This window comes from Diadema antillarum, unplaced genomic scaffold (genome assembly GCF_040938485.1).
Source record: "Diadema antillarum isolate AM-2024a unplaced genomic scaffold, OU_Dant_1.0 seq00000229_RagTag, whole genome shotgun sequence".
In the NCBI taxonomy this organism is placed as follows: Eukaryota; Metazoa; Echinodermata; class Echinoidea; order Diadematoida; family Diadematidae; genus Diadema; species Diadema antillarum.
This window is the reverse complement of record NW_027271279.1, coordinates 1,200,612-1,226,403: the sequence shown is the minus strand read 5'-3', so window position 1 is coordinate 1,226,403 and position 25,792 is coordinate 1,200,612. Positions and strand designations below refer to the sequence as shown.

At 36.6% G+C, this 25,792-nt stretch overlaps 1 protein-coding gene across 1 annotated transcript in view; it reads left to right on the top strand.

Moving 5' to 3' along the window:
- The window catches only part of LOC139729235 (cyclic nucleotide-gated channel alpha-3-like), a 61,301-nt gene extending 41,706 nt beyond the window's left edge, over positions 1-19,595 (top strand). Inside the window, exons 3-4 of the mRNA XM_071640166.1 lie at positions 14,937-15,153; positions 17,933-19,595. Coding sequence (XP_071496267.1) covers positions 14,937-15,153; positions 17,933-19,398 — 1,683 coding nt within the window. The 3' untranslated portion in view covers positions 19,399-19,595. The remainder of the gene's footprint in view (positions 1-14,936; positions 15,154-17,932) is intronic.
- Positions 19,596-25,792: the final 6,197 nt, after the last annotated feature.

Below are 25,792 nucleotides of genomic sequence, written 5' to 3'. Positions count from 1 at the left end.
CTTTACAAAATCGTCATTGCTGAATTTTGACACTTATTGAAGATTGTCTGGAAGCAAAGATTATTTATGACATGACGTCATCACCTCATCTAGTCGGTCGATATTCGTTATTCCGAAGGTTCGTTAATTCGAAAATGAAGAAAAGCTCAATATTCCGAAGGCTCAATCATTCAAATACAGAACAAGGTTCGTAATTCCGAAGATTAGTTGTTCCAAAGGTTAGTTGATCCGAAAATGAGATAAGGTTCGTTATTTTGTAAGTTCGTTAAACCGAAAATCTAGACGGTGTCTACTAACGAACCTTCGTTACGAACATTCTTCATTCGTTTTCGGAATAACGAACCTTATTCTATGTAGAAAGTAACAAACATTGCGAATGACGAACCTTCAGAATATCGAACAGTAACGGTCAAGTTTGCATTATTATCATCTGTAAGGGGCTATGAAAAATATCATTGTTGTCGGAAAATTTGTGAACATTAAGGCCATTGAATTCTTAATCATATTATGTCCACTTTTCCGGATAATTTTAATGTTCTGTTTGTTTAGTTTAAATATTCATTAGAATTTACCTAAAATCGAAGAGAACATTTTACTTTTAAAAAAACCCCGCAAGAACAAAAATGTTGCATCGAATTTTCCCCAAATCCAACCAATGACATCTTGACTATCGCAATACATCATCAAACGACAGCTTCTCTTTATCATTAGGAAAATCGATACTCTCATTGACGCTTTGTTACGCAGGCCAACAAAGAGGAAATCCATCAATGTGGGATTTGGCTCATGGGTTGTCATGTAATGTATTAGCATTTCATTTAAAAATCCTTGGTATCCAAAGTTTACATGGAAATTTCAAATTCATACATTGTTCATTAACTGTATGCATTTTCACACGCAGTATAGGTTTTGATGTCGGTAGTCATTTAAGAGCTGACATACATATATGCAATGTATAATTTTTTTTTTCTTAGTAGTATTTTATTTAGAAAATGACCTCTGATATCTGAATGGAATAAGAAAGATTGGAAGGTTCACATATCTCAAATTGACACTTACAAAGAAACAGTTGTTTTGTTTTTGTTTTTTATGTATGCCTGTTAATGAAATTTGTATTTTTTATATTGTAAACTGACTGTTTTGAGTGCACCAGGTGGGTTGGGGAGGATGGCCTGAGGGCCTAAGTCATTTAGTTGGCTCTTTCCAGACCCGGGCTACCCAACCTGGTGCCCCCTTACCACTCCAATGTACAATTTTCTGATTTCGAAAAATGTATTTGTGATTGAAAGCCAAATAAAATAATAATAATAATAATAATAATAACCCTGTCTGAACACAATTCTATCGACTTGTTAATAAATTTTCACTACATTTGATTTGATTTAATTTGATTTGATTTATACGTCTCTGCGTTATCATTGTACATGAACACATTTTCGACAGTATGTATCCATACGTTGTTTACAATGTTGTATAGCGAAAGTTCTTTCATAACGTGAAATCAGTAAGAAAAAAGCTAGATTCTTTCCGCCATGCTATTGTAGTCCTGTTATAGCACAGTAATCACGAACGTGTGGAAGAAAGTAGAAAAGAAAACAGTATCTTGAACCGTGGATTAAGAAAAAAAAAGATCAATTTAATGTTTGTGTGTGCAAAATGCGATGACAAAGTTTGAAGGTAATAACTGACTGCAGCACTTTAACATACTTTTTTAGTGTACAATGTTGCGTCCAATGTCGCTGTTTTGTGACGACCTGTTAAAACTCATAAATTCCTAAACTTCCATATATTTCATCCTATTTCTCATGAAATGTATTTCACCATTCTGTTTATCTCATTTTACTCTATTTACTAAAGCCAACTTTAGTATACATGTGATGTGAAATTTTACTTCAAACCATGCCTCCTATTTCTTTCACACTTTGTTTATCATCACCTGAAGTCGAAGAGATGGCATTTGTGGCATTCTCTCCTCTTTGAATAGCTTCTCACAATTTCTTCGAATTCCTGATAAAGGATAAATAATTAAGTATGTTCAAACATCACCTATTTTTCCAACAAAACATAACGCAGAATAAATCAGAAATTATTTCATAAACAAACATTCGACTTTGCAAAGGATAAATGATGCAGATAAACATAGGAATACATGCTGGCAAATATACAAAGTTATGCTTCAGTTGAGATAAAAAAAGAATTGAGAGGTCCACTAAAAAGCAAGCTTGTATATTGTGAACCACTCAAAATAATCATTTGAAATACTTATTTACAAATACAAATATCATCAATGAAAAAACAAAACAAAGCAAAACAAAGTAAGGAGCAGGTACTGTATAGTATAAAGCAGTGTGATAGAACAACCTCTAATGTCCACTCACAATATAAACCTCCATTATTTTACTCGAATATAATCTAACATTACACTTATTTAGTCAGAGATGTAATGCGCGCAAACGTTTTCAAATAACCTTTTTTTTTCAATGTTTGATTCGCTGAATTCACTGAAAAATGAAACGAGTATGGAGCATCCACAAGCGAGAGTGGAGAAATTTGATGCTAAAAGTCCGCGTAGGATACATGTTTCTTTTCACATTATTTAACTGCATCTGCATGCACCCACAAATGGTAGCTATCATTAAAAAAAAAATACTTGTATTATATGTGACCCTGCATCACAAAACTAACAAAAAGTCACCAGATATCGATTTTAGGTTAAGAGCAGATTCTGAAAGAGCAGACTTTAAGCTTAAAAAAAAAAGAGATGTATAACTCAATTCAAATGTACTCTCCTAACCTATCTAAACATCGGAAAGAAGGCATACACTCTGGAAAAGTGTGTAATGAGAAAAGAGGCTCTGAAGAATAGGGTCAATTCAAGCGCTTACTCTGACCCTTAGCTGGCTGCGTGCAATGAATGGGACGAAAAAAAAAGATGTAAAACTTCATAGTAACAACAATGAAGGGATTATGAGATTAAGCTGAAATTGATCATGCTCTATTAACGCATTCGGTCCATGACTATTAAAATACCAACTTTCAAATCAGTAGCATTATATTTCCAAAAGTGATTAGAGTTGACAATGAAAAGTGTGTAAAAGGTTTCTAAGAAATGAAAAGGGGACTCTCAGACACACCTAGTCACACTATTCTACAAACAGGTGTCGTTAAAAAAAAAACTGTTGAAAACAAAATTTTCCGTTTGTTTTATAATTCCAAACTTTAGCATAATGTAAAAGATGACTTGCTCTTTCAGAAAATATGAAAAACTCAAGATTTACTAGATTGACCCGTTTCACCTTTTTTTTAGTCCGCATACAAAATCATTACAAAAATGTGTTCAAGTTTTGCTGGCAATATTATTTAACCCTCCTTGCACCGCCCCTTCATGTTCTGGTTTAGTCCATTGCTGTCACTATATGTACTAGGTGTTACAAAAAAAAAGCATTTCCCACATTTTCTGATTCTGATTCTGATTTTATTTCTGAATTTCTTTTTCATTCATAAATGAAGTACAAAGTCAATTGAACAAACTTTTGATGCTTAATAGCTGGAAAACTGTATGTCAGACAAAACTGTAATTGATATGAGTAATAGCTGAATAGTGTACAATTTAGTTGGAGGTGATTTGATTATGAAAACCTATATCAGTTTCATGAAATCCGTGATTAATTTCAAAGTTAGGTTCCAGATTTTGATCAAATTTTAACCCTCTGTACAAAACCTGAACTTTACACAGGAACTAATGATGTGTATGCGAGTCTGTACTTACAATGACCCTCAACAATGAACCAGGATACCACCTGTTCAGAGCTCTGCTCCAAGGCACATGAATGCTCTATTAATTATTCATGATGGATTGCCCTGGGCACTGCTAGTATGAATTCCTAGCAAAGGGTGAAACGCATGCATGCTCATATATTCAATTTGTCAATTCTTAACGGTGTGTTTCCCGATAAAATGAAATTAGCTAAAGTAATCCCAATATTTAAGGCAGGTGATAAGTTTGAAATCAGCAATTATCGCCCAATTTCATTATTATCGTCATTGTCCAAGGTCTTAGAAAAACTCATTTATAAGAGAATGATTAATTTTTTGAAGGCACATGAGGTTATTACGAATTATCAGTTTGGTTTTCGCGAGAAACATAGTACTACGCATGCTCTTTTGCATTTTGTTGATAGAGTTGTTCATGCAATTGATAACCATTCTCATTTAGTTAGTATTTTCTTGGACTTCTCCAAGGCCTTCGACACTATCAATCATGATATTTTACTTTATAAGTTATCGCATTATGGAATACGTGGGAAGGCCTTGGAGTGGTTCAGGAGTTATTTAGTTGATAGAAAACAATTTGTAACAATTAAAAACTATGATTCAGATGTCAGAGAAGTCAAATGCGGCGTCCCACAGGGAAGTCTTTTAGGGCCGTTATTGTTCATTATTTATATCAATGATTTTTGTCGCGTATCCGACAGCCTCTCTTTTATTCATTTTGCAGATGACACAAATGTATTTTTTGCCCATAATGATATTGATTTTCTTGTTCATAAAATCAACATTGAGTTGAAGAAAGTGACAAATTGGGTCAGGGCCAATAGGCTATCACTCAATGCTCAAAAAACGAAATATATGCTTTTTAGTAACACTGTTGTCAGTTTAAGTATGAATATAGTATTAGATGACTCTCATCTACAAAGAGTCTCACATACCAAATTTTTGGGTGTCATTGTGGATGACAAACTTTCCTGGAAATCACATGTTGATAATGTTTGTAATATAGTATCACGTAATATAGGTATAATAAATAGATTGAAATTTTATATTTCACAAAAATCATTACTTATGTTATATTCGTCGTTAATATTGCCTCATCTTAATTATGGAGTATTAGTTTGGGGCAACACTCATCAGAATTTATTAGACAAAGTGTTTCTTTTACAAAAGAAAGCTCTTCGTGTTATCTGTAATTCCTCTGTATGTTCTCATACAAATATGTTGTTTGCCTCCAACAAGCTCTTAAAAATGACAGATTTGTTTTTGTTTAATTTAGGGCAATTTATGTACAAGTATTGTAATAACTTGCTTCCATCTATTTTTGATTCTATGTTCCTCAAAAATCAATCATTTCACAAATATCCCACTAGGCGATCTGGTGAATTTCATTTACCTCTTTTAAGAACGATTTTTGCTAAAAACTCACTTATTTATGTAGGCCCAAATTATTGGAATTCTTTGAATCATGACTTAAAAGATGCTCCATCCATATACTCTTTCAAGAGGAGACTGAAGTCTTTTTTATTGCAATCGTATGACTCTACAATACTGAATTAACCTTTTGGCTTTTTTTTATACTAACCTGTTTACTTTGCCCCCTACTCGAAGAGGTTTGCAATGTTGTCATCTATGCCATTTTTTACCCATAGAGTCTAGTAGATGACTCTCCGTGTGCTACCTCGGTTCATATACCCCTCTATTTTCTATTTTCTTGTCTTTCTTCAAGGCGTCAAAATTTCGCTTTCCCCAGCAACTATCTTCTGTTTCTCTCGGCATGCTTCTGCCGAAGATCGCTGTTTATGTTTATGTTGTTTCTGTTGTTCTGTTACTGTTTCTGTCTCTTGTTTGCGTTCTTGTCTGCTATTTTGTCTTCAGTTCGTCAGTCTTGTCCGCCCGTTTTGTCCTTTACAACCTTTTCTTTAGTAGTTGTCTTGCTGTCTAGTCCTGTTTTATGTTAGTTCGCGTCTATGTAAATGTATTTATTTGTTAATCTAATTTCTAGTGGGCTTCCAGACTTCTTCCACTTTGTTATCTGTTTGTATATACGACGGTTCAATTTAGGATCTTTTCGTTGATGTTCTTCTCCAGAGGGACCCACATACTACAAGCTCTGTCTTTTTAGTGGGTCCCTCCATTTTTCGCATTTAAAACAACGGTATACATGTATTTCGCTTTGATCACTTATGTTTCTTTCTTGCAATACAATGTATGATTACTTTAGGTCCTCAATTGTTATACTCTTTTTATTTCACTATGTTCTACTTACCTTATTTTCTGTTACAAAATGAAGTGAAACATATGTTTTTTGTTGAAAAATGAAATAAACTTTGAACTTGAACTTGAACTTGAACTTGAAAAAAGTAAGCACATGTTTCCAAGTGCTTGCATACACCATATTTCAGAATGAATAAAGACTAGCTGTGATAGTGGAATTCCTCATGAATAAATAATAGATCATTCAAATCCTGGTCATTGTCCAGGACCATTGTCTCGGTGTCAATTACACACTCCCATACACACCAATTGACCTCTGTGCAAATTTAAAGTTTTGTACAGAGGGTTGAAAATACAGCAAATTCTGAAACTTAAATGAAAAATTGATATTTAATTTGATGAAACTGAATTATGCTGTCATTTCAAAATTGCCTTCACCAAAATTGCGCACTATTCAGCTATTGCTCATATCAATGTCAGTGTTATCTGATATACAGTTTTTGAACTATTAAGGATCAAAAGTGGAAAATGTTTTTTTTGTAACACCTAGTTTATGTGAAAATGCGTGCAATAGCACACCTATTTACACATGACTTCTGATTGGTTAAAACTGCATCACGTGAAATCAATTTGCTCAAATCGAGTGCACAGTGGTGCTCTAAACCATGAAGCCATTTTTTAAATATAAAAACAAGTGTTTTGAATAATCATAATGTGTTACATTAGTCACAATTGCCAATGATGTGTGACATGATATTGGAGTCCATGTGCGGGAATATCATACAATCGCATAAACGTCATGCTTCTTTGTTTCATATTTTCTCCTTATTGAATTGAAACTATGACATTTCAATATATTATTAAAGCTTACATCTAAAACTATACGTTCTAGGTAATAATAATGACGTAATTTTATTATTCATATGTCATATTCATACGTATAAAATTACAAATTAATAAAGAATAACCATGCATGTATATGAACATTTCTCACAAAATCCTGTGTGACATGATATTGGAGTCCATGTGAGGGAATATCATACAATCGCATAAACATCATGCTTTTTGTTTCATATTTTCTCCTTATTGAATTAAAACTATGACATTTCAATATATTATTAAAGCTTACATCTAAAATTATACGTTCTAGATAATAATAATGACGTATTTATTCATATATCATATTCATACGTATAAAATTACATATTGATAAAGAATAACCATGCATGTATATGAACATTTCTCACAAAATCCTGATGAGATTGCCTAGCATTGGTTTCTGATTTGGAACTAATTAATTATTCAGACAGTTAAAAAAGTTTTATGCCCGAAACAAACTTGTATGATGTCCACGCTATTGGCTGACAACTGGGGCAAGGTAAAATTATATACCATGTATGCATGTACTTTAAAGAACCTTCTCCTAAGCGTTTGGCACCTGTGGCATGTATGTCTTTAAAAATGAATTAAGGTGATTACGACCGCTGAGATCTTCTCACACTTTTGACCTACCTTCGTGTCAAAATACTCCCCCCGGGGGCACGAGACTCGTCTTGCAGTGGGTCGTCATCTCAATGGTTAACTCGCGACCACTACGAACCTCTCACGCGATCAGACATGTGCTCTGCTCTCTAATAAATAATAGATAATGAATAATGAATGTAGTACTTGTACGAATAGCACTTCACTTGAAAACCATTTCAATTATCTCGCATAGTCCAGTGGAGCATTGCTTTCTGTATCCTACAGACCAGCGGTACATTTAGATTCAAATTACATGTAGTCTGACGACTTTTTTCCCCTTAATCTTTAAACAAAAACGAACAAAAATGAGGACCAATCTGGTTACAAAAAAAAAAAATATGTTTTTGAATCATTTAGGACGTGGTAGTTACCTTATGATGAAACCTCTACCTTTCTCATTGATAGTGCATTGAGTTAGTATGAATGTACGTATGTATGCATGTTGAGATACATAATTCGTATTTCTGATCTTATCGCCATTGTAGGCATTGATGATGTCTGATTAATATCAGCGCGACAATATTTTGAAAATGATTATTCTAAACCATTACTCCAAACACATTCCAAACGTGACGAGTCTCCCGACGTGATGTGATCATCAACTTAAAGTGAGACGCTTTTAGCACAATTTATACCTCATGAGTTCCTTTATCATGTGCCTATGAGAACTGCGAGTTATCGTCATTGTTTTCTTTTTTTCCCCATTTCCCCTGTATCGTGTAATATCTGCATTCTAACAACAACCATTTTTAGGATGTTCTTATGTATGACACACCCACTAAATAAGATATTTTATATGACAATCATATTATATACTGTGTCTTATAGCAGCACAAAATTTGCAGCATTTCTATTTTTATCATCACCTTATATCTGCGATGTAGGAGCAGATAATGAATTTACATACTTAGTCCATGGGCCAGGCCGGATATTGGTACCATCTGAGGTGGCAAAACATTTTTGGTGTCATTTTGTTTGCCCCGCATAGATATGCTTATCAAGCTATGATAGCATTTCTAAATGAGTAGCGTAGTCATAATAAATTATTTTTTACCAATTTGGTCTCTTTTTTATATCCCTATACTTCTGAATCGAAACTAACCGCTATACAAAGAAGAGCACTGTCTTCTGTATGTCCACAGGTGTTCTGTTGTAAACGCGGTGCTCTTGGTCTTTATTCAAGGCAGCGAAGGGAAAATCCAAAGGTTATGAGGTCCACAGCGCTTAGTCTTTATTCAAGACGGCGAAGGGAATATCCAAAGCTTATGATACAGTGTATATCCTTTTATCTAAAAACAACAACAACAAAAAGCAATTCCTCGTGAATTTTACCATATTTTTCAATTATTTATCATTTTCCGGTGAAAACGCTAATGCCACGCCAATGTCGCTTTATTTCCATCTGACAATGAGAGATAATACAAAAACAATGTACCGGTACACTACAATACATTATGATAAATAATATTGTAAATGAACAAAGTGATTTTTGTTTAAAACTGATGTATTTGTTGAGAGGGTAGCATAAAAACAGCATAGATAATCCCTTTTATTATGAACTTTAGATATGATAACGGTACATGGATGTAGATAAAGACTACACGCACTGCGTGACAGATGTGGACATCATAACCCTTTGGATATTCCCTTCGCTGCCTTGAATAAAGACCAAGAACACCGCGTTTACAACAGAACACCTGTGGACATGCAGAAGACAGTGCTCTTCTTTGTATAGCTGTTCGTTTCGATTCAGAAGTATAGGGATATAAAAACGAGACCAAATTGGTTAAAAATCATTTATTATGACTAAGCTACTCATTTGGAAATGCTATCATAGCTTGATAAGCATATCTATGCCCGACAAGCAAACTGACACCAAAAAGGTTTTGCCACCTCAGGTATACCAATAACCCATTTATATACACATTGTATATATATATATATATATATATATATATATATATATATATATATATATGTGTGTGTGTGTGTGTGTGTGTGTGTGTGTGTGTGTATGTGTGTGTGTGTGTGTGTGTGTGTGTGTTGTCAGGGAGGCAAATTCCATGATACATGCAGCATCCAGCATCTAGCAATTCTGTTACGAATCAAAATTATTTAAATGAGTGGATGACTGGTAAAATGACCTGTTAGCTGTAGAAGATAATTAGATATGCAGCTTTACAGATAATCAATCACCAAAATGAATACATTCATACAGAGAAATAGAAATTGGCAGGTATGTGTGACAAAAGGGGATGAATAGATTTACGCACATTGATATATGTATAATACACATTGGCAAAAACCCCTACAGTCACCTTTCCATTTACAGAGCTCGCCAAAGAATGTGTAATAATCAACCAGCGAAGACCATGAAGAGTGAAACTAAATCCGTTTGTATACAGGCAATGCAGCTCCCGATGCAGTCTTCCCAAAATGCGGAGAGAGAGAGAGAGAAGAGAGAGAGAGAGAGAGAATAGGGAGGGAGAGAGAGAGCAGGAGAGAGATGAAAGAAAGGAGGGATGGAGGGGAGGAAGAGAGACCTGTCAGATTATGCCACTGTGTGTCCATGGTAACGGGATGTAGAAGCAATTTCACAAAATGCCAGTACTCAGTATACGCATCGAGGTTAGGGTTCGCTCCTAATGTCTCTGCTTTCATTATGATAATTGCTCGGACCTTTTCCGTACGAAAGTGTCGTTTCTCTGAACGTCAGGGTTTGTTAATTTCATTCATTAGAATTTTTTTATATGTAATATATAGCAAAGTCAGTAGTCATGGTAGTATACCCCTCCCCCCCCCCCCCCCCACATCCCCGGAATTCTTACTCATAATTCATCACCAGAACAGGTATGCCAATAAGTCTGTTAATGCATTTATCTCCCTTGAACATGGATGAAATTAGAAATGATGTTTGCAACATCGTTTGATATTCTATTCTTAATACATATTTTCATTGCATTGGTATTTAGTATGTTCGTTTAGGAATATGTTCTTACAGGAAATACGCATACCGTATGTATGCGTATAATTATGCATGTACATTGCATGTATGTATTTAGAACGCGATATTCAATACCGTTTCTCCCAGCCCCAAGTAACCCATCCAAGGAATGCAAGGAATGCAAAGCAAAATCATTCGCATACACTTTTTAGAATGCACTCCCGTGTAATGATATTGCACGGCACCCCCCCCCCCCACACACACACATTTAAAAATATATGTATATATATATATATATATATATATATATATATATATATATTACAAAGCTGTAGAATTTAATTTGATTTGAGAGGAAGGTTATGCGCACGTCTGTGTGCATGCCATCAGTGCTGATGGGTTTCTTATCTTCTTTCTTCTAACTAGTTTACCTTTTTGCGTTCATTCAGATATCTCAGTTTCTTCCCGGTTCAGTTATATGATATTGACATTCTGATTGTGTATCTGTATGATACATGGATATTGTTTGAATCACAATGGTTTGATTTGTGTTATTCATGTACATATTAAGTTCAACGTAATTTCATGATGGCCCATTTGTAAAAATCCATGCAAAACTTCAGGGCGCCTTTGGAAGGTAGTTTTGTACAACTGAATAGGCCAACGCTGTAGGATAATAAGTTAAAGAAAACATATTACATATATATATATATATATATATATGTAGGTGTAAGACAAAGTGTATATATGCATGTGTGTAGGCTTTTGTCCATATCAATATGTTTCGAACTTTTTACTCTTATGATGTACGTACACCCACACGCTTAGGCGTAGTATAGCATACACATGTATCGATGACATTATGTCGACTCAATCTTTCCCTGTTATTATGAGAAAGGGCCTACTGTATTAAAATTGACCATAAAAGAGTGGTATCAAATCAGGGAGATGAGACATAACACCTCTCTTATCAAATATAACCTTGATAGATAATGAATTAAGAGAGTTTGGTTATTCTGTGCTACCACGAAATGGTGATTCATGGCCGCACTCACATGCAAATTGAATGCGACAATGATGCCATCCCTTAAAAAAATATCCCATCAGCGTACATATACCTGCCTCTACTAAATGTTCATTTTCAGCATAAATTGATCTAGGATATGACGTCATCACTTAGATAGTGTTCCGCCAGCGTGCATACTTTTTTTTTCCACTGTGTTTCCTTTCTTTTAACATAATCTCATCAAGGAAATATTCATACACGTACCCTGCGTTTAGTTGAAATCATTCTCGCATAAAGATGTTTATTTTACTTGCATACACTGAAACATTTGCGGTGATAGTTCATTTGTAGTGATATAGCTGCAAGTGTGACGTCTTTGTTGTATGCGAAGCTAAGTTACTAGGCTAAGAAAAAGATGCACTCAGAATATCATTGTGCACACTCATAAAATAAAAAAGTAAGGTAATGAACTCATCTGCTCATCCTCTCTGCAAATTTGACCATAAATCTGTAAGTACAATCCCTGTTTCATGAAAACAGGTGAGATGATAATATAAAGATCCCGTATAGCTTTCTGAATGAATCTTTCACACCCCCCCCCCTTTTTTTTTTACTATCCCCACAAACAGAGACATTGCGATTTAAACGAAAACATGTTGACTTTTTATAACCACCTGTACAGATTACTGAATCGTGGCTTCTCCAATGTTGTCTAAAATTCTAAAATCAAGCATTACAATAGTTTGTCTGTCACCACGTAGTCCTAGCACCAGTGTTTTGGGGTTTTTTAAAGGTTTTTTCTGTTGTTGTTTTTTTCTGCTTCATCATCTGTACTAATTTTGTTCTTTGTCCAGTCAACATAACTGGAGACAAAAAAAGCTTGAAGAAGAAAACAAGCTAGGTTAGCATAATTATTTACTCGAAAAATTAGTTTTGCCAATTTCAAATTGATCGAACGAGGAAGACTGTTACGATAAAAAAAAAACAATGCATATAATGATGTGGTCTGAACAATAGACCACATAATTATGTGTAGGTTTATTGGTGTTGTAATATATTCGTATATTCAAGATCGGGCCTCATCCACGTCAAGCTCTGCTTATGATGACGGTCCTCTGTATATATTGATTTCTCCTTTGTTCATATATAAATACAGTATGCCTTAACATGTTGCTTTGATTCATAATGTTATCACAGACTGATGTTGTTATGACATTTCTTACATTGACTTGTGTGTTATACTTTCCTTTATTTGCATACTCTGTATCACTTTGTTTTCATTTGTTATTGTATTTGGAGAGAGAAAATGCAGAAATAAACCAAACCAATTAACCAACAGTGCACGTGTCAATATAACAACTTGCTTACAAAGATTCCCCTTTAACATAATCATATGTGAATTCAGCAGAGACAGAAATAAATGGCGACAAAAACATTCAGTCACTTGAAGAAAATTGACTGAAATCTGCTTTAACAGAGATGAAGCTGTACAAAATATGTTTTGTTTTTTCGTGCACGGCCGTCCTTTCAAAATGAGAAATTTAACGATAATTTGTGATGTCAAAGAAGTAGAAAAATTCAACAAAATGTTAACAGCATTTCACAAATTTGTATTCTTTAATGAAAGGTGCGGTTTAACTTGACCCCTCACTGACATTTACTGAGACAAATGTTAATATCCAAAATTGTCTTTTGAAAGAGTTAGATTAAGTGCTCTTCGTTGTCTTGCATGCGTTTGTATACGAGTATTTGAGAGTGGTATATTATGTTCATTATGTTGAATAAGATTTCCGTATGCAGTATATAACCCTGGGATGATTTCAACTGAACCAGGAGTGACAATAACTGATGAGATGGTGATTATAGTGACAAAGATGAAGTATAGTGATACTATCTATAAAATATATGGGCATTTCCAGGCATGGAAACACACACACACACACACACACACAGATTAAAAAAATATATTTACTGCATAGATGAAAATATATTAAAGATAGGTCATCCGTTTTCATGCAAATTATTGAAAATTTGGTGAGAACACTTAGGTATTGAAGAAAACACTATTTGGAAACCTCCTGTAAATCTTGAACTCAAGAGGGTCTTTATTTGTTGAGTTAAATTGACCGTTAAGATTCGAATAATTATTTCGTACTACGAAAAAATACAAATCTAAACTACTAGTCTAGATGTACAGACCTGTGTGATGCACTTATGTAGTTCATGTTAGTGATGTGTTGTGATTTGCCATAGATAACACAGTAAAATAAGATAGTGAATTATTCCTTTCTGACGACTTTAACATACACATCTTTTGTTCGAAGTAAAAGTATCGTATTACAACCATAGGGGGATTAATGTATGCAGCTGTGCCTCGTACACATAATAATGTTACGGTGAGCGTTTGGTGCATTATTTGAATTTTACAGGCTAACAAAAACCTTCAAATATCACAGAAATGTTATAGCTTTACAATAGTCTTGTCGTTCTGGTGGAATATATCATGTTCTGTGCTATTTGAGAAGGAATGCCAAAGGGATGGCCCATCTTTAAGAGATGTTAAGATTTTTATCCGGTGGATACTAGATATTCAATGATTATCATGCTCTATGATCAAGGTGACAGGAAAAATAAATGTGCTCAACAGGGTTCGTGTTCCCCCCCCCCCCCCCCTTATGAGATTGTGAAAAAAACCCATCGACTTTAAAGGCATGTGCAGATGAAACAAAAACGCAGCTTTAGTGCTTTAACAAAGTAGTTCTAAAATGTGAGTTAGGGACAGAAACAACCAATGTAAATATTTTACAATCAATGTTAAATATACAAAATGTGAACAGCAGTCATAATAAAATTGTTTCTAGACTAAACCGTTAGTCTGGAAAAGTTATGGCTGTATAGTGAGAAGGTTATATGGTTTAGTGGAAAAAAAAATAGGGATATCTTCTATTTTAGGCTTTATTGCGACGTTTTTATATGGTAGGATGTTTTGTGATACAACTAACCTACACATATACATCAAATGTGATAACTCAAAATCATTTTTTAAAATCACTGCTCCCAATGGTAAACAATACCTTTAACAAAATCCCCTATACATTCCCTCATGGGCAGTGGGTATTACAGAGGAACACTTGCTGTGGAGTGGTGCTTGTGGAAGAGTATCATCGATCGTCAAGCCCGCTAAACTTGGAACCTCCGCCCCTCCTCCTTACACACACACACACACACACACACACACAAACACATACGAATAAACCGATATTTCTTCGGAGTCTGGGACAGAGATGGAGAGAGGGGGGTAGAGAGGGAGAGAGAGAGAGAGATATGTGCAATGCTCATCGATGATGTCCAAATGCAGACTATTATAGTTCAGTTGGACAGAATGCCACATCAGAATAATAATCTTAATAACTATATGATAATACCACCTGACATCTTTTCTTGCAACCTTCCAAAACTTGCAGGAATGCACAGCGGGCCAAGCCTCGCATCATTGTCTTTGACCGCTCAAGCACCATGTACACCCGCTGGCTCTTCATCATCACACTGGCAGTGCTTTACAACTGGTATCTCATCATCGCGCGTGCGTCGTTCACCCAACTTCAGACCAAGTACTCAGTGCTGTGGTTTTCGCTGGACTACATCTGCGACGTCATTTACATCCTTGACATATGTGTACAGCTCAGAACAGGTACCAGCAAAACTCACTTTGAAATAATTGTTATATACGTACGTGTAATGATTTGTTGTTGTTGTTGTTGTTGTCTTCCTTTCTCAGGATAGTCATACTCAATACTTCATTTCATCTTCCCAAATTTGCCGCATGTACGTTGATAACAATAATAGTGTCTATTTGCATAGGGCACACTTTAATCCTTCGGTAGACAAGGTTACAGTAGAAGTTCACGAATTTTGGAAATCAATCTGAATTGGTGTTAAACTTCTGATCTCCGTACAAACCACTTACTTCCCAATTTTTTACCTGTCAATGCTTCAACCTTCATCAGTAGAATGACCCGTCTTCGACTTGATCACGTGACGGTCGATGTGTGGGTCACTGATTCTCGGAAGTTTGTAGGGCCCTTCCCATCGCCACCCCCACCCCCTCGTCTTTGTTTGGAGAAAGTTGGTAGGCGTTGATGTAAAGTACTTCTTTCCTCTTTCAAATAATCGAGGTTCCTGGTCCAGAACCTTCTACTTATGTTTTGAGATTAAAGTTTGACAACAACTTCACATGTTACACTGTATTCACAAAGTGCATAATCAATCGTTACAATAGCAGTCCACAGTGATTCATCAACATCCCTCAGACGTGAATGAGATGAGTTTCCATTATAAAAAACGAGTGGGGTATTGTTATATAGCTCTTCTTAATTTTTCTATAAGGCCTATACCTATAAGATCTATATGACTTATACAGAAATAGTCATTTAACAATACAATGTAACATCATTTAATGAAGTAATGGCCTTGAAAAAGTTGAAAAAGATATTTCTTTTCTCTCTTTTTTAAATTTTTTAGACGGGGTAATTGCGGCCCGCTACAACTGCTGACGATATCCACAAACATCGATTTTGTGATTGCTTGTTTTTCTTCTTCTTCTTCTTCTTTTTCTTTAGACAATAATTTCCTAAAGATGATGCATTCTTAAAAGATTCTTTGATTACATCGCTTCTCAGCCTTATAGCTATGACTATGACCCTTTATCAGTTTATCAAGAGGAAAGTAGAGACACGACACGTTAGAAGCTCCTCCGCACTCCTTGATAATTAATAGACAGTTATCTGTTTAAACAATTAAGGCCTCGGCACACCCAGCACGGTAACTGCAACGGTCCTGTTATTTGCTATAGTGCGCCAAAAGGAACTAAGTCTGGTTCATGTAAAAAGAAATGAGATAAGAAAATAAATAAATGAATGAATAGATAGATAAATAAATAAATAAATAATAATAATAATAATAATAATAATAATAATAATGATAATAATAATGATAATAATAATAATAGCAATAATTATAATAATATTAAAAATAATCCGGTACGATGATCCCAAATCTTATTCTTATGTCAAAATCAAGAGCATCAAAATCACCAGCTGAAGATTTATTTTGTGACAAAATTATTACCGGAGAAGTGATATTGTAGCAGAACCTGACATGGTTCCTTGTGGCGCACCATAACAACAACAACAACAACAACAACCAAAAACAAAAACAAAAGAAAACAAAAAAACCCGGACCGTTGCCGTTACCGTGCTCGGTGTGCCGAGTTCTTAACGCTCCTCACTACCTTAAATACGGGTTATGAGTTCCTCTCTGTGAGGTGTTTTTGAGCCTAGGGAACTTTGAGGAATAAACTAATAGCCTTAATGACTAGCTTTGTCGAAATATTTTCAAACCCGGTGACTAGCTGTATCATTTATTCACGACTGCCCAGATTATTTGCAAATGTGCCAATTACCTCCCTTACACAGATGACGCTGTCCATAAATATTTTCAAAGTTAGAAGAGACTATGTGTTTCCGGTTTTTATGATGTAACCAGTGGCGGATCCAGAGGGGGTCGCACCGGGCGCGCGCCCCCTCTTTATTTTTGGTGAAAACACAAGAAATTCAAAAAATGTCGGGGGAGGGGTGCGCGCTCCCCCACCCCCTTCCCCTTTGCAAAGGCGCCTCTCCTTTACGGAATTCCTGGATCTGCCCCTGGTAACACTAGAATATGTTAACTTTGGCTTCACTGTATACAGTAGAACGTACAGTATAGAATCAAAGACACTTGTGTATTCCACTCCAACATACGCCTGGACGTGCATATTACTTTCGGACACTCGCACACATGTACTCAAATTTATTCACAACGAAATCAAATACTTCTGATGTAAGAACCTTTTGAACAAAAACAAAACAAAACACATGACCAATCTCGAATTCCCTTCATCCCCCCCCCCCTCTCTCTCTCTCTCATATATATATATATATATATATATATATATATATATATGCAAACATCATAGTTAAATCAAACTTTCAAACTGTTTCCACTCTTAATCGGGACAACACGAAGTTCCATGTCTTGTAGTCTAGAGTGAAGGTGTGTCTCTAGTGCCTTCTTTTCCTTTTGAGCAACCAACTGCTTATTAAACTCTTTGAATTTCCGAGGTTGTTGAATCTTTCATTATGAAGCAATAAATCGTATGAGTAATGTGTTGTGGTAATCTCGCTTCTTATTCTCCCGTTTTGATAGATTCACCACATTGACCGTCATTGTCAGTTACAGTAAACCGCTACCTGTCAGGGCCCCTTCTTCTTGCATGCTGTGGTTTTTCTTCCTCTTTTTCTTCATCCTCCTCCTTCTTCTTTTTCTTCTTTTTTCCTTCTTCTTTTCTCTATTTTTGTCTTTCAGTGCTGTCAGATTCAAATGACTTCAATAATCTACCTTTGGTTTTCATTACCATGTGTTTATCTTTTCAGGCTACCTGGAACAAGGCATGTTGGTAGTAGACTCGAAAAAGCTGAGGAACAATTACATGAAGGACCGGAAGTGGACGTTTTACTTGGACATGCTTTCCATCATTCCCTTGGATCTGCTGTACATTCAAATTAGTACCATCTACACTATTGTGAGGTTGCCCAGGCTGCTGCGGTTCGGCAGAGCCCTGGAGTTCTTCGAGCGCACGGAGACGGTGACGAATTTCCCTAACGTGTTCCGCGTTGTCAACCTCGTCATCTACATCATCGTCATCATCCACTGGAACGCGTGCATCTATTTCTCCATCTCCAAAGCCATTGGTCTTGGAAGCGACACCTGGGTGTACGACAGCAACGTCAATCTAACCGACAGCAATGGCAATGAACGTCCTGCAGATTCTCTGACCAGAAGATACATCTATAGTTTGTATTGGTCAACCTTGACCTTGACCACCATAGGAGAGACGCCAAAACCTGTGACGGATCACGAACACCTCTTCGTCGTTGTCGACTTCCTGGTCGGCGTTCTCATCTTTGCTACCATCGTCGGTAACGTCGGTTCCATGATCAGTCACATGAACGCGAGCAAGGCGGACTTTCAAAACCGCATCGACGGCGTGAAGCACTACATGAGTTTGAGGAAAGTTAGTAAAGAGCTGGAGCAACGCATCATCAAATGGTTCGACTACATATGGTCCAACAAAAAGACTCTAGACGAAGAGGCTATTCTGAATACCTTACCAGAGAAACTTCGTGCAGAAATTGCTATACATGTACATATGGACACGTTAAGACGTGTCACCATATTCTCTGATTGTGAACCCGGTCTTCTTGTGGAACTCGTGTTGAAACTGAAACCGCAGGTATTTAGTCCTGGGGATTACGTGTGCCGCAAAGGGGACATTGGTCGCGAGATGTACATCGTTAAACAGGGTAAACTCCAGGTAGTCGGGGAGGACGGAAAGACGGTATTTGCGACTCTGAGTGATGGCAGCTACTTTGGGGAGATCAGTATTCTGAACGTACCAGGAAGTCTATCGGGAAATAGGCGGACAGCTAATGTGCGCAGCGTTGGCTACTCGGATGTCTTTTGTCTGTCTAAGGACGATTTGCTCGACGCGCTGAAAGAATACCCCGAAGCGCGCGTCATCTTGGAAGAGCGCGGACGCACAATACTCATGAAAGATGGACTCATCGACGAGGAGGCGGCAAAACGCGGCGGGCGCACCGCAGAGCAGGCGGAACAAATCGAGAAGCTGGAACGACTCGATGTGAGTGTGACCCGTCTTCAAACGCGGTTCCATCGTCTCTTGCAGGAATACAGCAACTCGCAGATGAAACTCAAACAGCGGCTTACCAGGCTCGAGAAGAAAACAAAAGGAATAAGGAGCTCACAGTCGAACAACGAGGCGACGCCGAGGTCAGGACTCGATACGGAAATCGATACGAACAGGGGATATGTTTCATGATCGAACACTAAAACTCATGAAATTATGTCCAATATGCAGTGCTCGTATTGAAATAAGTGTAATTTGTTATCAAACCAACCAAGAGAAACAGAGAACAAAGAAATTCCATATCAAATAGAACAAAAAACTCTGAACAACTTATCGACTCTATGCTTTCTCAACAAATTAGAAGTACATGACTTCGATTCTGATAATTCATTCATATAAGGCTGACACGTTTACATTTGTACATTTTATATACTATAGATGTCCTTTTCCTTATATTGCAAAAGTTTGTAACATAAGATATGATAGTTTTGATATGTCAGCATTCATAGATGTTATGGTCGCATGTCGCGCTGGAATGTATATGAATATCTAAAAGGTGAATCTCTAACGACGGTGAGGTTTCGTTAATGTTTGCAATCTAATTCAACTGCAGCATTGTCAAAGCGCTGTGATGCACGATGAAGAAAAACTAGGAAATATGAATAAAAAAGAGAACTAGCAATTATGCTATAAATGTAACCATGCAATATGCACATCCCAGCTCTGGTTTCAAATCATATTTTCATGTAATGATCGAAATTTGGTGCAGCATAGGTCAAAGTGTTGCCTATAAATGATTTGTAGATTGTCTTTTACGAGCTATCAAACTGATTAACTGATTCGATCCGCTTTATTATTTCAGGTACAATAGATTTGCATGATGGGTTGTGCATATTCATCATGTAGCCGGTACTACCGAGGGTTTGATTAACATTCTCAAACCGCAAATCAAAAATTTTAGAGTCAGTAAGGTATAATCTTTCAGCGTTGCTCTTCATCCTCCGCCCCCCTTTTTTTTTTGAGTATATCAAGTACAGCCAATCTGTGTTTGCTATTTTTAAAATATTCTTATTCCTGAAAATTTTGATAGGGTCAAGGCTTTGGATGACAGAACCTCTTCTAAATGCCTCCTCTTTGGCGGGGGAAGGAAGGGCTTGTCGTTGTTTTTCGCGCGCAGCAATGTAAACATCGCAATAAAAGCGCAAGCAATTCTCCCGTTTTTGTTTTTTTTTTTTTCAACATGGAAAAACATGGCTTACTAGGGATGTTCATACACTAGACATGATCACCTAATATCTTGTGCTATAATCTGCTCGCAACCTTTTTTTTTTCTTCTTCTTCTTCTTCTCCTTCTTCTCCTTTTTTAAGCGCACCACAACGCAAAACGGCCTCAGTGCTGTTCGCAGAGCACTCGCTGTATGAGTGTGTCGCAAGCTTGAGCGTTTAATGGTGGACGACTGTTAAAAAAAAAAGGAAATAGTATCGCAAGAGGGCGTGCCAAACTCCAGTGCAATTATCACTATGTTGCTAACGTCATTGACCCTCTGATACCAGTGTACTGTCTCCACGGTGTTGAAGCAGCGCAATGTTACAATGGGTGTCGAAATACAAAGAGATGCATTAAGGCCATTTGCTTTCAGGAGGCCAGAAGACTGAGTTTCTTTTCTTGTTTGTTTTCATATAGATTGTCACTGAAGAGGTAGGTTACTGCTCGAGCAGAGTGATTATCATGTCCACGTCATATTTATGTTGAGATGATGTTTCGAATTCGAGGGATGGGCACCAATACACCTGAGGCATATCGAACAGAGAAGGTTGTGGCGTTCATATCTAGTGCCTTCCTTAGCAGTGCTCAAAAATTGTCACAAACTAGCTCATAATATAACCATTCGCAGGTAAGAGACTTCTGTGCAGATCAAAGCATTTTGAACTTTCCATACATACATTGGTAGTGTGTGTCGGAAACATTCGTGGAACTTGTAAAGCCTATGCGACCGTTGTAAAAATTAAGCAATGCAAATGTATGGACGTGTGTGTGCGTCAGCGTATGAGTGTGTGTGTGTGTGTGTGTGTGTGTTTGCCGAGCAGAGGCGGATCCAGGAATTCCGAAAAAAAAAGGGGGGGACAAAAGAAATTATGGCGCCACCTCTTCGTTAAATCAGCTGACAAGCATTTTTTCGTTGTTGTTGTTGTTGGTTTTTTTTTCTGGTGCCGCTACAATCGGCTGACAAAGATATTTTTTTTTTGAAAAATTAAAGGAGGCGCACGCGCTTCCTTTCATTTCTTTTTCCTATTTATCTATCTTATTAAAACATAGAAAATAAAGGGGAGGCGCCCGCCCGGTGCGCCCCCCCCCCCCCCCCCCCCCGATCCGCCACTGCCGAGTCAGAATGAAAAGCAGAGAACGAACCTTCTCCTGATTCTCTGGCTTTCGTCGTCGTTTCGTTATCGTGAAGAATCAATTATGGATGAGTTTGAAAACCTATGCTGATTAACATATAAATAATCATTACAAGATGTCTTCAGTTTACTCACTAGAGGTCGTCATAAGCTAGTGATATACCTCATTTATTACGCTGAGATGTTCATGCTGTAGTGACTGCTATTTACTTTATTACATATTTGTGTCAATTGTAAACGTAGATAGCGCAGAATATCATGTGCATTTTTCTCATTGTTTCTTCAAACAGCTAGTACTCCGATAGTGAGTATTAGCACATAAGAAGGGCTCGACACTATTTTTTTTTCTTACTGGGGGTTCGTTCGGGCCACTTAAATCTTTGAATTTTAAATTTTGGTGGCCCGAAAAAAAGAAATGTACTTGCCCAAAATGAAACAATTACTTTTTGAATGATAGCTGCCAGATCGGGCCACCAAAGGAAGGCCTTTTTGGACGTTTGATGATCCGGCATTAATCTTTGGTAGCCCCGGGCCACCTCTAATGTCGAGCCCTGCTATAGGTATCCGGATTAAAGATGCTTTCACTGTTGGATTCTGATTTTAACCTAAGCACACCTGAAAACAACGACGGGGACGCGTTCATCAATATGCACCATTATTACATAACATTTCAACGCTTGCAATAATCCAGTGTACATATAGAAAACAGAACAATTTACAAGAATGAAATAGTAGACATCAAGTAAAAATGAGTCGGATTGAGAAATCGCTAGAAATCATGATACTGGTGATAAAAAGATAATGGCATGGTGATAATTGTTAATGATAGGAACGGTAGGACACTTCACAGTGATACACGTGAAGCATAATATTGTCTCCATCTCACTAGCAAGAGCTAGACGCTAACTTTTACCTCTGGTGGCCCGTTCGGGCCATTAAAGTCTTTGAAAATGATATTTTGGTGGCCCTAGATAAAAAAACAACATGTAACAATCTATTTGGAATCTCAGGCGCACGATCAGACCACCAAACGGAAAGAAATATCTGAGTAGCAAAATACAACGTTCTATACATATATACATATTACAGTTACAGACAGGAAAGCACAATAACTAGTCATTAATTCATTTTGCAAAAATCTGTACATTCATCATGAGTACCGCAAATTGTGACACGAAATAAAACCTACAAATCAATTTCGTTCTCAATAGATTTATTTAGACACTTACTTATAACAATCGTGACAACAAGAATGACATTATTAAGTTATTACTGTGAGATCGTTCCTTTGAGGTCAGCCTTACTGTGAGATCATCATCATAATTACCATTCGTTGTTATAGTGTCTGAAAGGAAGGCGCAGAAATAGGGACCCTGCCATTATGTTAGCTTGGCAGGTAGTCATTTTTCAACTTCACTTTCATCCCAATTGCGGATGTAGTACCCGGAAGGACTCAACCTTATGGGCTCAGATCCTTTCCAATAGTGGTATCATTATGTAAATTTTTTTGTGATCGATTCTTTCTCTGAGGACTCATGTTTTACATAAATTTGTTTGAAAAATACACATGGAGAAACCAGGCAGAGTTTAGGAATGATGGTTTCTTCATGACTACTAATGTATTGAGTACCTGTATGCATAATACATGCCATATAGATGCAGTATAATGTGAAATCTTGTGATATCATTGAACGTAACAATCGTGATAAGCACATTTCCGTGCGAACAATATTGTATTTTGGAAAAGGATTAAATATCTACAAACGATCAAATAAACGCCTAAGGTCACCACGTGACTCAAGTATTTAATGCATTGAAATGATTACTGTTGCGACATTTTCTTCCTAAGTATATGAACACGTTTCATGTCTTGTTATGTAATCCACTTCTCGTTCGAACAATGAACAACTTTTGGGACCAAACGATTTCTGTTTATTGCAGGCTGTACCATGCTTTACGATTTGTGCTTATCTCTGAGGATCAAAATTCTATCTAAGGCCAACAGGCAGTTGAAAAGTGAACACTAATTAATGAACAAATATTCAGAGCGAACAATGAACTTACAGCTAGGGGCTCTCTGTTCACCAAGAAGGTAGAAGGATTGAAATCGCTTAACCTCCTTCTTTTCTACCTTCCGCTGCAAATGCATGCTTGTTTTTGTCGTGTATGTCCCAAATGAAGTATGGCTGTAATCGCTTGTAAATCCGGAGAAAACGAGCGCACTGAATTTCTGTGGCTTTCCTTAGCGATGGCGGAAGTCAGTATGAAGCCTTTCAATACTATGCGTACTTGTGGGCATGCGTTTAGCTCGACACTACCTATCTGCTCATCAAAATTCAGTAGATAACGTACACAAAAATGTAGTTGTATTAGTACTGTGACATGTCATTACTATTCGATAGTCCACATGAACTACCCATACCTATCGAATCTGCAAACGCCCTACTTTTATTAGTATTAACAGACTTCCCGTACCATGCCGCACACTGTAAAATGTTTTGTAGCTAACAATATCCAAGGGCATGTAAATTATACCTGTGTTATAGGCATTAATTATAATGTATGCATATTAGCATACCGATATTCCTTTTTCATTTCTTGAGCACATCACTGGTGCAAATAATAGAACAGTGGAAGCTTCATTCAAGTGTTGGTTCCAAGACATTTGCTTCTGCGATAATTGCTCCCATGAAACATCTGCAAGCTTGGCCAAATATAACTTTATAAACCTACCCACAAACATAACCCTAACCCTGATCCTAATGCTCACATCAAATTAAACCTAAACACTTATCACAACTTTAACTCTAACCATAACCCGGAGTCCTTGGTGAAAATAAGATCGGAGCAATTGTCGCACGAGCCTCATATGATATGAATCTGCAGGGAATTCATATTTGGAGACAAAAATCAGACAAAAGACAAAATCAAAGAACACGTAACGTAAGGAGATGATCCATGTATGAGCCTATGCTATCTTAAAATGACTGGCTGATGAAAACGCAAGACTAATTCGTTTTAGAAGTCTAATTAGTGTGACCTTCCATTGGACAATCAGTGTCGGCCAGAATCATACTTAATATTGGTTAAATCAATGTACAAAAGTGGATGAAATTTCAAATAAGATGACTCTCTCTCTCTCTCTCTCTCTCTCTCTCTCTCTCTCTATGGCTTATATGGTTATTTGTATTCATACTAAAACAATTCCTTGATATCAGCGTGCTATGTAACCATGGTAACGTAAATATCTATCACGATATTTTTGATCTTTTCCAAAGTAGGATATATCAAATCATTTATCAAATTTGCATAATAGGCAGCTCTTCAAAATGAAGACAATCTTGAGAGAATTGAATGTTTTGAAAGTTCATAATGGAGAGATGATGACATAATCTATTCTGTGTAGTTGCGTAGCTTTGTCTGTTTTGAGTTACTTTGTCCGTGTGTGTTTCGAAGGTGCAATAATTATTACTCACTATCTGCAGCAGAACAAGATCTGACCTAGTTATAACTCGCTTAAGATTAGGAAAAGCTATCTAGCAATTAGAAACAAGTGGTATCACAATAGTATTACTTTATATTTTGTGGATGAAGCTGTTGATTTGCATACGAGCAGGTGTTGTAACTCGCGGCAAACAAATGTTTTGTGTAGTGCTCATAAATAATATGCATCATTACTTGTTTACAGGAAAGTCAAGAACAAAGAAAAGAGTAATTCAACAATGATAAAGTGATACAAAACTACTTATTTGTATATATACGCCATGTAGGCTGTTTGTACATTTCTTGTATGATAAAGACTGATAGTAATAAAATTTTTCCGATTAAGAATGTCTTATACGGTGTCCAATATCTGGTTTTCCTTCTTTTTTGTTCTTTTATTTCTACCGGCAGCCACGCACAGTCCATTTTTTAAGCAATAATATATACATTATCAAAATTACATTTCAACGTGAAACTAATGCAATCTCATATTATTACAAAGACATGTTTCTCTAAGAGGTATGAGTTTTTCAATTTGTCTGCCCTCTGTTCAAATGAAATTTGAAAGATCGCAATTGCTGATCTATATTTTAACAAACATGTCGCGAAAAAAAAGTATCCATCGGGAATCGAACCTATCATCTGCTGCTTCTCGGGCATTGACGCTACCTCCAGGCTAAGGATGAAAACGATTTATCACATA